Raw genomic sequence first — 15495 nt, 5'->3', positions numbered from 1 at the left:
CAGGTATTTCATGTCTCAAGCTTACAGGCTACAGTGTGGATATTTTTGGTTATCCCATTTATTAATATTTACAGTATATACTTATTTATATTGTTGTATAGTTTCCCTGCACAGTAGTATTTTCTCTAACCTAGGTTGTATATACTGTGGTCGAAAGTATTCCCCCCTTTTTCACGCTTCTAACTGACACCCTGGTGTTTAGTGGTGTAATATCACAAAGCACAAGAAGCACACAGATATGTTTGATTCATTTAGTATTGACATATGGTCTGTGTGTTTAAATCTGTCGACATGAATAAAAGTGTAAACAATCAAAGGATAAAATGTGTGTATAAGATCCTGAACATGCTGCAACTTGTTGGTGTAAATTCTCTGGCTCTTCGTGGCTTTTAAGTAACACATTAGTATCGCTGCAACACTGAGAACCTTAAAGGTTCCATATTGTAGAGAGTGAGGTCCATGTATTTTTGGATTATAAAGCAGGTCTAGGTTTTATATTAATACTGTGAATGTATCAAAGCCCTCAAAGCCTGTATTCAGAGACTGAGCCGTAAAAACCAGCCGCCAGGACTTTTGTGATCTCATCTAAACAGTCCCCGCCCTCAGCATGGCCCACCTGGACCCACCATCCACTGTTTTTTTTTTGTTGTTGTTTTTTTGTTGTTGTTTATTAAAAACACAACACCAAGTGGTCATTCTGTCGCTGACCTAGCAAGTATCACGGCAGGAAAATGTGGAGGAAACTCTGCATAATACAGTCTTTCCAAGGGTAGTAATATGTGGTTGGCCTGGCCGTGTGCCGCTCAGAAAACAGTCAGCCAATCAGAGGACAGGTTCAGACACAGACACACAACACCCTGTTGTTACTGGAGCTCCAGAGAAAAGCCTGAGAGGAGATGTAAAACTATATTGAGATGGTTTTAGGTTGTCAAAACAAACATATCTGTTTCCAGATATCAAAACTTCTAACAAAATACTTGAAAAGAGTGAAATATGGAACCGTTGATGCAAATATTCCATTCTGTGCAATAAAGAACATTCGTGTTACAGCTGAAAATTTGAACAAGTTCTGTCAAGGCGTGAATTAGATATTGTGTCCACGAGAATGGGACCTATGTAAGTACGTACGTATGGACGGACACCCTGAAGACAAAATGCCTCCGGCTCCGGCAGTCGCTGACGCAGAGAGAGATACAAACTAAACCAAAAGTGACTTTAACCTTCTGATTTTGCCTCCTACATTTTGGGACTGACTCTCGGTACCACTGTCATGCACCACGTTGCCTATGATGAGGAATTAGCTGATGGGTGAGGGGGTTATCGCTGCAGCAGGAAGCTGTATGTCTGTGTTCATGTGCGTCTCACCGTCATTGATAATAGCAGTCAGCATGCTGCCCTTCTTCTTGCTGGCGTGTCGGTCGTAGGACAGACACTGCAGGTCTCTGAAGCTGGGGGCCCCTTTGGGACAGGGGGGACCTTCACAGGCTTTGTGCTCCACACTGGCCTTCTGACAGTGTCGCCCGCCAGGACCAGGCCTGTGTATACACATACACACACACACACACACACACACACACACACACACACACACATTACACACAGTATGAACAGTCACAGTTTAGGACACTAGTAAACAGAGGCTAACACTTGTTTTTAAGCATCCAACAAGATACATTGAACACATTTTTCAGCCAGTATGATGCAGACAGGTCAGCGTCACTGAAAATGAAGCATGCATGAAAATAGTGAATTATTTTCATGCATGCTTGTATGGAAGCTGACCTGAATGTCAATTAGAATCAGTTTAGTTGGAGGGCAGTGTAGCAGTCAGTTCTATAAGAGGAATTGCGTGCTGTGGTGTTACTGCCAGTATCACATTATAGTACCTCACAGACTCACAGAGATCCAATACTCACTCTGTATGGGCACAGTTTAATTTCAAGGTAATCACTCATGATTGGAAATTATGACAGTGTGTGGGTACAGACATAGGAAAGTCTGTCAGACTCTTTTTTTAAGTCTCATGAGTCATTAGGATATCAATCAGCAGGGTGATTAAAAACAGCTGAATGCTCCATGGAGATCTGCATCCAGTGTCTGTTTCACAAAATAACATCCATTCTACACCTACAGCAGAGATTAGAGAATTTGTTTTTGCCACTGCAGACACACTGACGGTGGATTCATCAAATGTAGCATCTATTCAAAATTCACTTTAAATCCAAATTTGGCACACACAGTTTGGACCTGTTTTCTCCTGTGTGGAACCTCACAACATCCCATTGGGGCCCTACTGGGGAAAATGAACCAATTACCTTGGCAAAACACAACCCTGTTTTTCTAGTTATTATATGTGTGCTATCATACATATTAAAAACGTGTTGACATTATAATACTCTTTATTTTTTAACCTAAATTCTCTTTCTCTCTCTCTTTCTCTCTCTCACACACTCTCTCACACACACACACACACACACACACACACACACACAGACAGAGAGGTGACATACGGAGGGTTGTCACATTTCCTCTGTCTGAACTGGACTCCAGTACCGCAGGTCCTGCTGCACATGCTCCACTGGCTCCATGGACTCCAGTCGCCGTCCACATGCTGAGGGATGGGAGTCTTACTGACACACTCGCCTGCCCTGCACCACTGACACACACACACACACACACACACAGGCACACACTGAGATTAAAATCATTTCAGACACACGAAACACTCGTCACAGTCTTCTGTCAGAAGCACAGTGTGTGTGTGAGTGAGTTAGTTCTACCTTGTCTGCTCCACACTCTGTTCCATCCAGAGGAGGATCCAGTTTGGTCTTGCAGGATGCATCTCCTTCTACTAAACACCACAGGCCAGCACACATGAGGTGCTGAGACATACACACACACACACGCACGCACAGAGAGAGAGAGAGAGAGAGAGAGAGAGAGAGAGAGAAATATGGGATACCATAAATTCTCACATGCATTCCAGCATTCCCAAAGTAAATTCAGCATCAGATTGATTTACTGTCAGATTCCATCAGTATAACAACAGACTCATGTCATGCTCACTACTCTGCAAAAAAAAAAAAAAATTAGGAAAGTGAAAGATTATGAAAGAGGGCTTTTAATGTGAAACATCTGTGTACCTGTTGCGTTTGCAGTAACAGAAAACAGCATGATGATATGATAGAAATAAAGGAAAAATGAAAATAAAGATCTGTCTCCATTATGAGCCTTTCTAGAATAAAAGTCTGGTTTTCTCTTAGGTGAAGAAAAATGAAGGCTCTGGGCACAATTAGAGAATTTACAGTATGTCAGATTTTGAATGAGTTAAACCCTGAGGCACCACATTAAATATACAGCCCTGAGGCAGCAACCAAAATGGTCAGAAGCAGTTCTGTTTACTCTGAATGACAGTTTCCCAATCAAATGACAGGCTTGAAGCTCAGAGTGCTCGTGTTTCTGGTGCTGACATCTTACATGTGTGTATTAAGTCATTACCAGGTGCATTCACACTGCAGCAACCCGCTTAATGTTATGCTTCAGTCACAGAGTTCCGACTTCTGGAATCTAAAGCATTTTACAACTAAAAACTGTGAAAGACAAAAAATACAAAAATGAACACTTGTTCACTTTGCCTCAAGCCTCCATGCCTCTACTAGCTACTGTATGTATACTGTACCACTACAATGACCTGCATGTGAGCAGTTTTAGTCTGGTGTCCATAGACAGTTGAAGTCTGATTCCATTGTTCGTTCAGTCTCTCGTTCAAGGCTTCTCTGTGTCAGGGATGCAGTCTTCCCAAAAACTGCCACATATAACGTCTAATAACATAACACATAACTCCACATAACTGATGTCACCACAGTGTTCCTCTCAAGACTCCCCGATATTCAAAGACGATATTTAGATGTTCTGACAGTCCAGGGAGTGTCATGATGGGATGCTTCTGGTGGTCCCTGTTGATTTAACAGAGTCTGTCCTGGTGTGAAGTCAGAGCCACCACACACATAGGCATGGGATGATATAAAAGTGTCATGTCACGATTATAATGGCAAAAATAATTGTAATTCACGATATCACTACGATAATCATGAAAATATGATTTAAACTAAAACATATTGAAATCATCTGAATATTTGCAGTGAAAATCCAACAGTGTAATGTTAGAGTGGAGATAGTCATTTCTACATGCATACAGCCTATTATCCCATCACACTTACATTTATTGTTATGGTTGATAAATACATGTAGAGCGATGTTCAATGTACATGCAAGGAGATGCTCTGTCAAATAAAATAAATTATGATTGATTTGAAATGTTCCTTATGGTCTGTGGTCAAATTAATGTTCCAGAAAAACAATAGTAAACTGCAGTGAATTCATCAGAGAACGCAGCTCTGCTCCCGTCTGAGACAGCAGAAAAATCTAATCAGATGTAAAAGATGAAACACGTTAGGTATTTAGCTACATAGCTAATGCTACCTAGAGAACATTAGCTTGATTCACTTTTGACCAAAACATTAATTAACATTCACAACACACAGCATCATAATGTAACAAAGATTCAGATAAATGTCAACGTTACATACTCAAAAGTTAGTTAAGTCACGGTAACTTGCAGTAACATTAGTTAATTTTAACCGCGAACAAAGCTAAATGGTTGTCATGGAGATTGGAGGTGTTTGTTCCTGTCGTTCATTGTTTTGGAATCCACAGTATTTCCACACACCTGATTTAACTTTCTTTTGTGGGGGAGATACAATGGTGTAGTGAGGAAATGTGGGGGAGGCTCTCCGTCTCCCCATGGACACTCTTGGGGAAGAGACCCTGTGTAGCTGAGAAGTGATTACCGATGACTCGCCTGTGCTAAAGGGTGTGGGGGATCACGCTGAAAGAAAGAAGTGGGCAACAGTTGGATGACGTGTGAGACGGACTGAACTGCTTTTGACTGCGGCTGAGGCCGGGGCACCGCAGTGAAGACAGTTGAGCAGGGAACCGTTCCTGTGTTAGGAGGGGAGGGTAGACGCCTCCTTTACAAAGAGAGGGACCGGGGTCTAGTGGTGCCCCTGCGACCCGCGGGTTGTTTATCTCCCTAACTCCACCTCACACACAACGCTGTCTCCAGCCATCTTGGTTGCCGTGGGCGCCTCCCAGGTCTACGAGGGACTCCACGGTCACTCATGTCGTCAGACTGGGGTGAGATAAAATAAAACCTACAACATTTTCATGTTTAATGTTTGTAAATTGTCTTCTCATTTTTTGTCTCTGTCTTTAATCTAAGAGTTGTCTTAAAAATAGACTTTAATAATTTGACACCCTGTTAAGGCTCAGTAAGAGGCAACGCTGGTAGTTAAGGAGTCCATCTGCCTCCCCCTATTGGTAGAAATGGTTCTGACCTGCATACAGTTTGGAGTGGTCCATAAAGTGATGTGCATTTTGTGTGCAGTGTGTTGGTTGCTGTGCAGTGGGACTTTGTGCAGTGTTCCTTCCCAGGGGGTGTGTTAAGTTTAAAAATAAATCGATATAGGACCGCATGTTAGCGAGCTACACAGCATTTACAAGTCACTCATCAGGATATTCATGATGATCTTGATCATGGAAATCCACCATAAACAACTTGTTGTAAGTGTTTTGATCGCCACATGTGACAAAATCGTACATGGTCCCATCCCCACACACGCATAACACTCACCATAACACACTGTATGACTCTGATCCACCTCTCACATTACTTATGTCTGATACTACATACTACAGGGAGCACACTCACACAGGCCAGTATCTTTATCTGAACCCTCACTTACAACCAAATATAGGTGATGAGGACCACCAGAATCATCCCAGTGGGACTCCCATATGGCTAGACTGTCAGAACATCTAACCAGAGTCACAGGGTGTGTGGGGGACCCCCCAAGAGGAAGGTGGTGGCATACATCATCATGACATCACATGTGACAGCTGTGCAGAACAGGAAAGCAAAGAACACACATGAAAACCAGACCAAACCTGCTAACAGCATCCACTGGGAAGAGTTCAAACGTCATCGACTGGGAGTCAGTCCCACATTGTTAAACAGAATAATATGTGACATTTAAAATACTGGGATAAATGGAGTGCGTTGTACCTCCATGTCATTGCAGAAAGTGGCATTGGTTCCAAACAGGATCTGGCACTGTTCATCCACGCTGTAGTGCATGCCCGGCAGCTTGGGAGGCAGCCGGACCTGGTAACGGCTCCTGGGGTCTGTGTGCAGTAGGCAGGCGCTGGCTTTGGATCTGTTTGAAAGGCACAAAGGAGAAGGATTCATACTGCGTGCTTACCAGTCAGCTGTTTCACTTCCAAGAGTTTTGTTTTCATTGTCAAATCTGAGTCCAAGAGAGACTTGGCATTTACATGGCAAATTTGAACAATGCTAGTTGTTATTTTGAAAGCAGATGCAGATGAGTATTGATGGTGACATCAAAGCATTTACAGTATGAGCCAAAGCTAAGACTCCATTGTATGTGTGATGTCTGTCTATCGTTTGTGCATGTTTCCTGGGGCTGGGTTTATTGTCCAACAGAATATTTTATCTTTGTCTGAAAAAATGCAGTTTGTGGATTAATTCACAGTGACAACTGCCTTTACCATTAGAAAATGTAGGGAATGGTCCAAAGCCACAAGGAGCCCTAATTTTTTATAGTTACTACTGCATGATCTTCAGATATAAAATACATCTACACTCACCAAGCACTTATTAAGAACACCATACTACGTAGGACTCTGTTTGCTCTCAAACAGTGGCACTGGCACAGGAGCCAGACACTTCTTATCTTAAGTCCGGATCCAAATCCTCATTAATTATAAGAAACCTATCTTATCTTACATTATCCTATGTTTCACCTCAGGTTAGGAAATCCTAAATACTCAATCCAACATGGGTTATCAGTTAGCCTACCTAGCACCCGTTGCTACTTTTCTTATCTTATCTCACTGAGGTATTTTTGTAACCTATTAAACTTCTAATTGAAATATACAAAAAAGGCCACTTTACTCCAAAAACCTCCATTAGCAATAAATAAATAAATAAATAAAAATGAAGCACATTTTTCAGTTACACCACAACGACTATACTAACGACCGTTTTGTCATCAAACTGCAACACATCTTCAGGGTCTGCCATAAGCTTCTCAATAAATAAGTTCCATCTGTTGACATTTCCTTGGTTGCAATAAAAGACCAGCCAGTGAACTAAACAAGTTAGGTAATTAGTGGAAAAATTTAAGTTGTGGTGTTATGTAATCACGTTGGCATTTAACCTATGAAGGACGTCACGAGGGGCGGAGCCAGTTGGTTAGCATGGAATGTAACCATGAGTCATGTATGTTATGGTTCACCTGCCATGAGTTAGAATTAAAAGTTCTGACCGCTAAAATAAAAGTATTATCTATTGTATGAGAATGAACCCAACACAACATGGTGTCAGAAGCGGAGCTGCTTTGAGTTGTGGCGCGGAGGAACGAAAGTTCACGGCTAGCAAACGACTAGCAAGCTAGAGAAAAAAAAAATAGCAACATGGAGGACGAGGCAGCGGCACCCCGGCCGGGAATCGCGGCACCTCCGACGGCAACTTTCACCATTAAACCTCCGGAACCCTTTGACTTCTCGAAGCCACAGGACTGGGAGAAGTGGACAAGGAGATTTGAGCGTTTCAGACTGGCAAGTAATTTGAACAATTCCTCTGAAGCTAACCAGGTATACACACTGGTGCACTACATGGGAGACGAGGCTGACGACGTGATACGAGGGCTCGACTTAACGAGCGTGCAGCGCCAGCTATATGATGCAGTTAAAAGAGGATATGACACATATGTTCCAAAGAAACACGTGATTTATGAACGGGCTAAATTCAACAAGAGAGTACAGCATCCTACTGAAACAGTAGACTCGTTCATCACAGCACTTTATGCACTAGCAGAGAACTGTGAGTATGGGGAACTGCACAATGAACTTTAGAGGGACAGATTGGTTGTAGATCTTAAGGATCCATCGCTGTCAGAGAGGATGCAACTTGACCTCACCATGGTTACTGTGTACAGCTGTAGCCTCCGAATTTTTAGGACATACAAATGTAAACTGCATTAAGAAAAAGAAACTAAAATGTCTTTATTATTTGCAGACTAAAACTAAGGATGATCAAATAGAATAAACTCTGAATGAATAAACTAAATAACTAACGAACTTTAGTTAATATTATTAATTATAATTAATTTGATTATTATACATTGTCATACATTATTCAGAATTAGGTCTGCAGCAACATTCCATTTTCAATAATGCAGTAGATGTTTGGAGAAGCTGAAACTCAGCTTCTACACAGAAAAAGGTCTAAATGTCATTATCATTTAAATGAGCTCAACTCCACTTTGATGATGCAGAGCTAGGTGATGATTTTGCTGTAAAAGAAAATGTGTTTCTATTTTCTCGGTGTCTGTGGTGTTTGGTATCAGTGAGTTGGAGACATTTCTTTTGTGCTTCTTCACAGATCATTGTCCAGGTCTGATAAATCACTCAGCCTGTTAGAAAACGTCCCATTACAACAAGCTGAGATTCTAACCTCAGATGACATGGAATTACTAAATGAGTAAAGAACATATTTGAACTGTAATCAATCTGCAAGTTAAGATCTGGGAGTGTGAGGGAAAGATTCACGAATGCAAAACAGGTTTTTAGCATAAATCCTGTTTTACATTCACCAGAAACCAGCCCTGGAAACTAGCCCTCATAATGTTCTTTAGATGTTTGTCAGATTCTGAGCATGCGAGGACCCACCCACATCTGACTGTCAGACTCTCAGCTTTTTTCAATTTCACTCTTTGAGAGGAATGGCCAGTGGGCAGATGTTCAGACGCTGGAGTCTAACAGAGAGATGTTTTACTTCCAGGTTCATTTAGTGGAGTTCCCTCTGAACTCAGTTGCATGTGAGGGAATCAAAGTGAAGGTGAACAGCTTAGGAAGACCTGGTGCATGGTCACATTACACAACTTCTTTTGTACGTTAAATTCAATTATTATAATAATAATAATAATAGTAATATTACAATTCTCTCAAAACCTGCTTTTATTCTTACAGCATTAACCAGTCGATGCTACAGCAACAATAAATGTTTACACCTGTGCTTCCACTGACTGAAGTGTTTTATGACACTAACAACAGATAAGAAAATGATCTATGAACAGTGAACCAGTGGTGGTATTTAAGTAATTAAATTTACTTAAGTACTATTTTATGTCACTTGTACTTTAATGGAGTGTGAAGATTAAAAAACTGAAACTTATAAAACACAACAAACGTAAAGATTAAACTGGTGGTTCCAAACGTTCTTGGTTTCTCACCCTTCATAAGAAAGTAGTGTGTAGTTGAGACTCCTGTCACGTTTGAGATGAGCTGTTAGCAGAGACATTTCCCCTGTAAACCTCCAAGATGTTTGAGGTCAAAATATCTAATATTTCACACAAAAAGCAAAAAATGAAATTTTGTTTATCAGAACTTTGTTTTCTCTCCCCCCCCCCCCCACATTAATCGTCTCACAACCCTCAGTCAGATTCATCTCATGACTTTTTGAATCAGTCCCAAGGCTATTTTGTCTGCAGAACGAGTACTTTTACTTTTGATACTTTATGCACATTTTGCCAAAAATACTTTTGTATTTACACTTTAAGTTCAGATGAAACCATATTTTGTTATCCCCTTTCAAATGATGTAAATGATAATGTCAGCATCTTTTTTTTTTTTAATGTATTTCAATAGTGTTATACTATTGAGAGGAAGAGAAAGGGGGCTTCAGGGGAATATCAGAGATGCTCCGGTATGTCTCAGCTGGGTGGAGGGGAATGTCTGGGTCTGGGTCTGTGTCTGACTGACTGAAGCTGGAAGGTTGAGCTCTGGTTCTGTCAGCAGGAGAATGAGGGGGGATGTAAACACGTTTTGTTATCTGTGGTATTGAGGAGTAAGGAACACATCTGAATGAACCAGTGTGTCATTTGTAGATTTATTTATATTTTCTTGAATATGTTGCAATTAAGTAGCTAATTGGCTGCAGACAGATGACAAATAACATGCTTGAAAATGGAATTGTGGCTGCAGGAGATATAATTTTGAATAATATATATTATTGTCACATTTTATTAGATTATCATTAGTTTTAGTCTTCAAATAATAAAGACATTCAGTCTCTTTTTCTTAAACACAGTCTGTAACCTCTGCCTTTAGGGGTCTATCAATCAAAACAATAACAAAAGACAGCGTTGGGTGATGACATGAAATAGCGTGGGATCAGAGGAGTTGTTGTCTTCCCCATCATTACTGTAAGCTCCTCCCGGTTTGGCTTCCTTCTGTGTCAGTGGTTCAGGAAATCAAACAGACCTGATTCTAACCGGTAAAAACACTGAATAAAGATGAATAAAGATGACGAGGAAGAGTTGGAGCTGAGATCGATGCTAACCTTTGTTTTGAACTTATGAACCAGCAGCTGAATTATCCACAGAGGTGTCTTTCGCTCCATAACAAATGGACCAGGAGATTAAAAACCGGTAAATGAATAACGCAGTTTCACTTTTTAAAATATTTTAGACATAGACATTCTCTTTAGTCATTTTTAGACATTTTAATGTGGAAAAGTTACATATTATAACTTGAATGCATTTCAGTTCTCATGTCTCACCATGTTTGTTGTACACAGTAACCATGGTTAAAGGCACTATTTACCTATTAATACCAGACTCTAATGGTTCACACACACAGTGCCCAGTTAAAAAAATAACACACACACAAAAAAGCACCAGAGGTAAGCAAGACAATAGATGGTTAACTCTTTTGCAACAGACTGGACTTCTTTCCTCATGAGCTGAAAGATGGTGTTTTGAACTTATTACCGTATATAGTTGTGTTTTAAGGGGGGTGGGACTGAGTTTGAGCAGTTAGCATGGTTTAAAATGGCTTCAGTGGTTCTTGTCAAGAACGATGGAGGGACAAACAGTGTTCTTCTACATGTTTCATTGACTGCGGTGAAGAGCACTGTCTGACACTAAGTTGTACGGCAATCTTCCCAGCAGCTATCAGCAGTTGGACAGATGAACACATGAAATACTCAAATGAACAGCTACACCATTTTTAGCTCTCGTCACTTGTGGAGCAAAAATTTACAAAGTGTAAATCGAGCTCAGTCTCTGCCTCCTGCAGAGATGTTGTCAGGTTCTCCAACAACACCCTGAGCAAAGCCAGTGGAACAACTGCCTTATAAGCATGATAAATTGTTTTTCTGAGGTGCGTCTGAGCACAGAAAGAAAGACAGTGAGGAGACAGTTAATGGCAGCAGGCAGCTAACTGCAGCTGGTTATTCAATGTTTACCTGCTGCATTTTGACTCTCTTTTAAGCCTTATGCTAAGGCTTAAAAGAGAGTCAAAATGCCTTATGCTAAGCCTTAAAAGCTACAAGAGTTTAGTTACAGTTTCTGCACTGTCTTTATTTGCAGCAGCAGTAGGTTGTGTCGAAGTAACGTTGTTTTTGTTGTTCAAGCTAACGAGAGCCAACTGGCTGAGATTGGTATCAGTTGTTGAGCGTGCTAGCTTAAGAGAGGCAGAGGATATAGAGAGTTGAAGTCATGACGTCACGTCTGGGCTAGCCTCCATTACTCTAGCTTTTGTAACTCAATGCAATCTCTCATTATGCATTTGTGTCATCAGTCTGAAAAAAGTGTGTAGCTGTGGTTCAGTTTCCATATTCTAAGACGAACTGGAACCACGACAGCAGTTGCTATGAGAAATTGAATCCCTCGTGATTTTAACAAAGTTAAACAATGATTACTTTGTAAGCACATAAAAAAACGACAACTTCCAGGGTGGATACTTACGTCATTATAACTTGGTCTAGTCCATATCCATAAAACTCAATACTGCTCTGTTCTGAAGTCATTTTTCTAACTCTTAGCTGTAATCTCTGCTGTCTAAAAACTGCATCACCATTTTCTCCTTCTGAAATTGGGTCCTGCTCTTCCTAATTGGTAGGCCACAGTCAGTCCAGATCGGGTGCTGGCACTCCCCTGGGTTGTGTGCTGAGCCCACTCCTGTTCATGCTGCTGACATACAACTGCACTGCATCATCCAGCTGCAACCGCATCATGAAGTTTGCTGATGACAGTAGTGGGCCTCATTTTCAAAGCACCTCACACATGACATCACTCTCCAATTAAATCACTGCAGCGTCTCCACTTCCTGCGTCAACTGAATACATTGAGCCTTCCTTCACCTGTCTTTGCCACATTCTACAAAGTACAATTGACAACATCCTGTACACCTGGCATCACTGGTATGGTATGGGAACTGCATAGCACCTTACAATGAGCAGCAAAAAAGATCATTGGTACTTCTCTCCCCTCCATACAACATATCTATGAATCATGGTGTGCAAGGCCCTCGGTATTATGAAGGAACCCACCTACCCTGGCCACAGTCTCTTTTGTGGTCTGTGCAAAACTTTGGACATCCTTATACTTGTCAAACAATAAGAATATTAGGCTTTTAGGCCCTAATTGACGCATGAAGTAGGTGAAGAATCATTATTGACACCTGATGATAATTGTAAGCTGATTAATTTCGACTTTTTAAACCTTTAACACTCAACACCCATGGACCCTGGTGCATCAAGCTATGTCTCACCTGAGGAAGTTCTCCAGATCATCACGGCTGCAGGAGGACCAGGACAGGTCGCTGGGGTTTCTTCCTTTCACCCATTCACCAGACATGATGTGGGAGTGACCAGTGCAGGTTGTGTGGTCATCATCATGGCTCATTCCCATGCTGAAGACAAGACATGGATACAAAGACACTGTCAAAGAGTAGTAGAGCTGGTCTCATCCAGTCACCTTTACAGTCTGTTTCATTCTTTAATGAGTGAGACATACAGTGCTGTGTTCCCTGCTTAATGCTAACCTTGGCAGCTGTAGAGTCTTTTCTGCAGACATAGGGATAACTTGATGGGCAGATCAATAGATGGAAGTTGTTACTATGGTGTATGTTTTTTTTTTTTATTAAATTCTTCAGTCCAGCTTTGTTTTATGTGGAATCACCTTCCCCTGCATCATTTCCCTGCTCCTGCAGTCTCAAATATTACAGCCATATCACATCTGCAACTTCTCCTATGTACACAGAATTTTTTATCCACACAAAATATTGCCATATTCCTATGCTTTGTATTAATGTGTTCTGTGTAAACAGAACCAGTGTCCCTGAGAAGATGAAATGAAAACTAACGTGGATCAGAGCCGTGATACAAAGGACAAATTCAGTCTCATGACTTTCGTATTGTCAATTTGCTAAATATAACTTGACACTGAATGACTCACTTCAATATAACTAAATCATTACTAATTTAACTTTGAGAGTCCACAGACACCGAGATGCAGATCAGTGTGAGCTTCAATCCAAGCTGTGCTGTGGTAAATAAAGTTAATCTAATCTAATCTAATTAAAATTAAATATTAATTGAATAATGCAACAGGAACACAAATAGGGTTAATTAGAAATGCGGTGTAACTCATCTTTAATCATCTCAGTGCATCACTCAACTGTACTTATAAATGTGAATTATGTGTGAAAGAATAAAGAAATGTAGTAGTATAGTACTGACAGGAATGTGTGAGAATTTTAAACTGCTTTTCAAAAAAATCTTGAGTTTCATTTGAGACAACCTGCAAGCACACACAGCTACAGCACACACATTTAAAAGAGCCTGAGGGAAGCTCTGACAGGAAGGATCTCTTACTCACAGAGCACACACACTGCACGTCTGTGTGAGAGAGACACACACATGGAGAGCAACACAGGAATGAGTGAGTATTGAAACAGAGAGGACTTCACTTTGGCGCAGTTACTCTGTGTGTGTGTGTGTGTGAGAGAGAGAGTGTCCACCCAAAGCCATGACCTACATTTGCAAATTAAAAACAACAACCTAGTCTGAACTCCAGGCACAGACTCAGAAACTAATAAATTACAAGTGCAGACTCTTCCCCTGGTTGAAATGAAAACAATATAGAATTACATTTAAGGACTCATACTTGTCCTCATCCACAGCAGAAGATAGTGCAGTGCCTTCAAAGCAGAGAAAATAGATCAGTGTCTAAGAACTGTCCAACAGGACAGGACAGACTCAGGCCACATAATCTTTAAGACTACACCAAATATTAAATGCCTATTGTATATCCTCACTGCTCACATAGATGTCATTAAATGGCTGCCTGTCATTAAAATAGTACATAAAGCACAACACATCTGCTAATCTATATGACAGTTTAATATCAAAACATCTCATGTAGCTAAAGATTCACAGTCTGGTGCACTTGCTATTTATTATATGCATTTGCATGATTAGTCGGCTTTGAATCAGGATCCATCTGCTAATTGTGAACTGTTCAGGATGCTGTCTTTTAATAAGCAATCTGCATTTAAGCGGTGTATATTGCTAGATCATTCGGTAACTATGGTAACACGTGGGTGAACAAACTCCTGAGGGAAAAAGCAAGCACCCACAGGGAAGTGATGCTATGTAGTGAGCATAAAAATTCAACAGCAAATAGAATTTTTTTTAATTTAACTGTCCATTCTGGCCTACCAAATTTTCCTATTGTCCAACAGCTCTGCCCCTCGGTTCCCATCACTTGGCTGAAAATGTATTCTTTTTTTATGTAAACTAAAAAAAGGCAGTGGAAGCACCAGCGGCAAAGAGGTGGGGCGAGTGTGGAGCTGAAACATTGGTGAATGCTGGTTTTATTAGCATCATTAGCACAGCTGGTTGTCTTGGCATCTTGCTCAAAGGCTAACCCAAAGCTAATACATTTTTTTTGGCTAATTACCGAGTTAACGAGCTAAGCTAACAACGTATAGTGGGTGCAGACCAGATACCTGCTAATCAGTGCTAACAATAAATACATTTTGTTTGTCAATTAACCAAACAACAAGCCAAATTGTTTGTGTGATATTTGCATGAAAAATCCACTAAAAGGCACCAGCACCACAAACAGCCAAGAGATCACATTCAGTGACTTGAGCTGAGGTGATGTCAAACAGACAGCTGGCGGCTGGTACAGTTATAATGAAGGGGGAAATTAGCCATAGAGACCTAAATGTTTTTTTAGACCCCTACTTACGCTGTAAAGTTGCAGATTTTAACATGAGAGTCTATGGGGATTTAACTCGTTCATGGGCACACAGATGATGAGTCAAATATGATTTAGAGAAGTAACATGGAGAAGATATCACAGAATTAGTCATGGCTAGCTCACAAGGAAACCAAGTGGCTTTCTCATGACATTATCAATGACGTGACTGAAATTTTGGCCCATAATCTACTGTGAACCTTAATTGCAGAAAGAAAAGGTGCTGGTTTCCTCAAAGCGTCCGGCATGGTTTCAGGAATATCAGCACAAAAAGAGCTCAGTCAGTGAGACCTCTGTGTCCAAC

General features: G+C 40.8%; 1 protein-coding gene across 4 annotated transcripts in view; it reads right to left on the bottom strand.

Moving 5' to 3' along the window:
- adamts17 (ADAM metallopeptidase with thrombospondin type 1 motif, 17) overlaps positions 1-15495 on the bottom strand; it is a 135412-nt gene that overhangs the window by 41874 nt on the left and 78043 nt on the right. For all 4 annotated transcript variants that reach the window (XM_056378470.1, XM_056378463.1, XM_056378480.1 and 1 more), the window contains exons 9-13: positions 12697-12837; positions 6125-6275; positions 2781-2882; positions 2511-2656; positions 1366-1535 (exon numbers count right to left, since the gene is read on the bottom strand). In XM_056378470.1, the coding sequence (XP_056234445.1) occupies positions 1366-1535; positions 2511-2656; positions 2781-2882; positions 6125-6275; positions 12697-12837 (710 nt within the window). The remainder of the gene's footprint in view (positions 1-1365; positions 1536-2510; positions 2657-2780; positions 2883-6124; positions 6276-12696; positions 12838-15495) is intronic.

Source organism: Seriola aureovittata, chromosome 1 (assembly GCF_021018895.1).
Source record: "Seriola aureovittata isolate HTS-2021-v1 ecotype China chromosome 1, ASM2101889v1, whole genome shotgun sequence".
Taxonomy (NCBI): domain Eukaryota; kingdom Metazoa; phylum Chordata; class Actinopteri; order Carangiformes; family Carangidae; genus Seriola; species Seriola aureovittata.
Note: the sequence above shows the minus strand (reverse complement) of the source record. Positions and strands in the feature narration are given on the sequence as shown.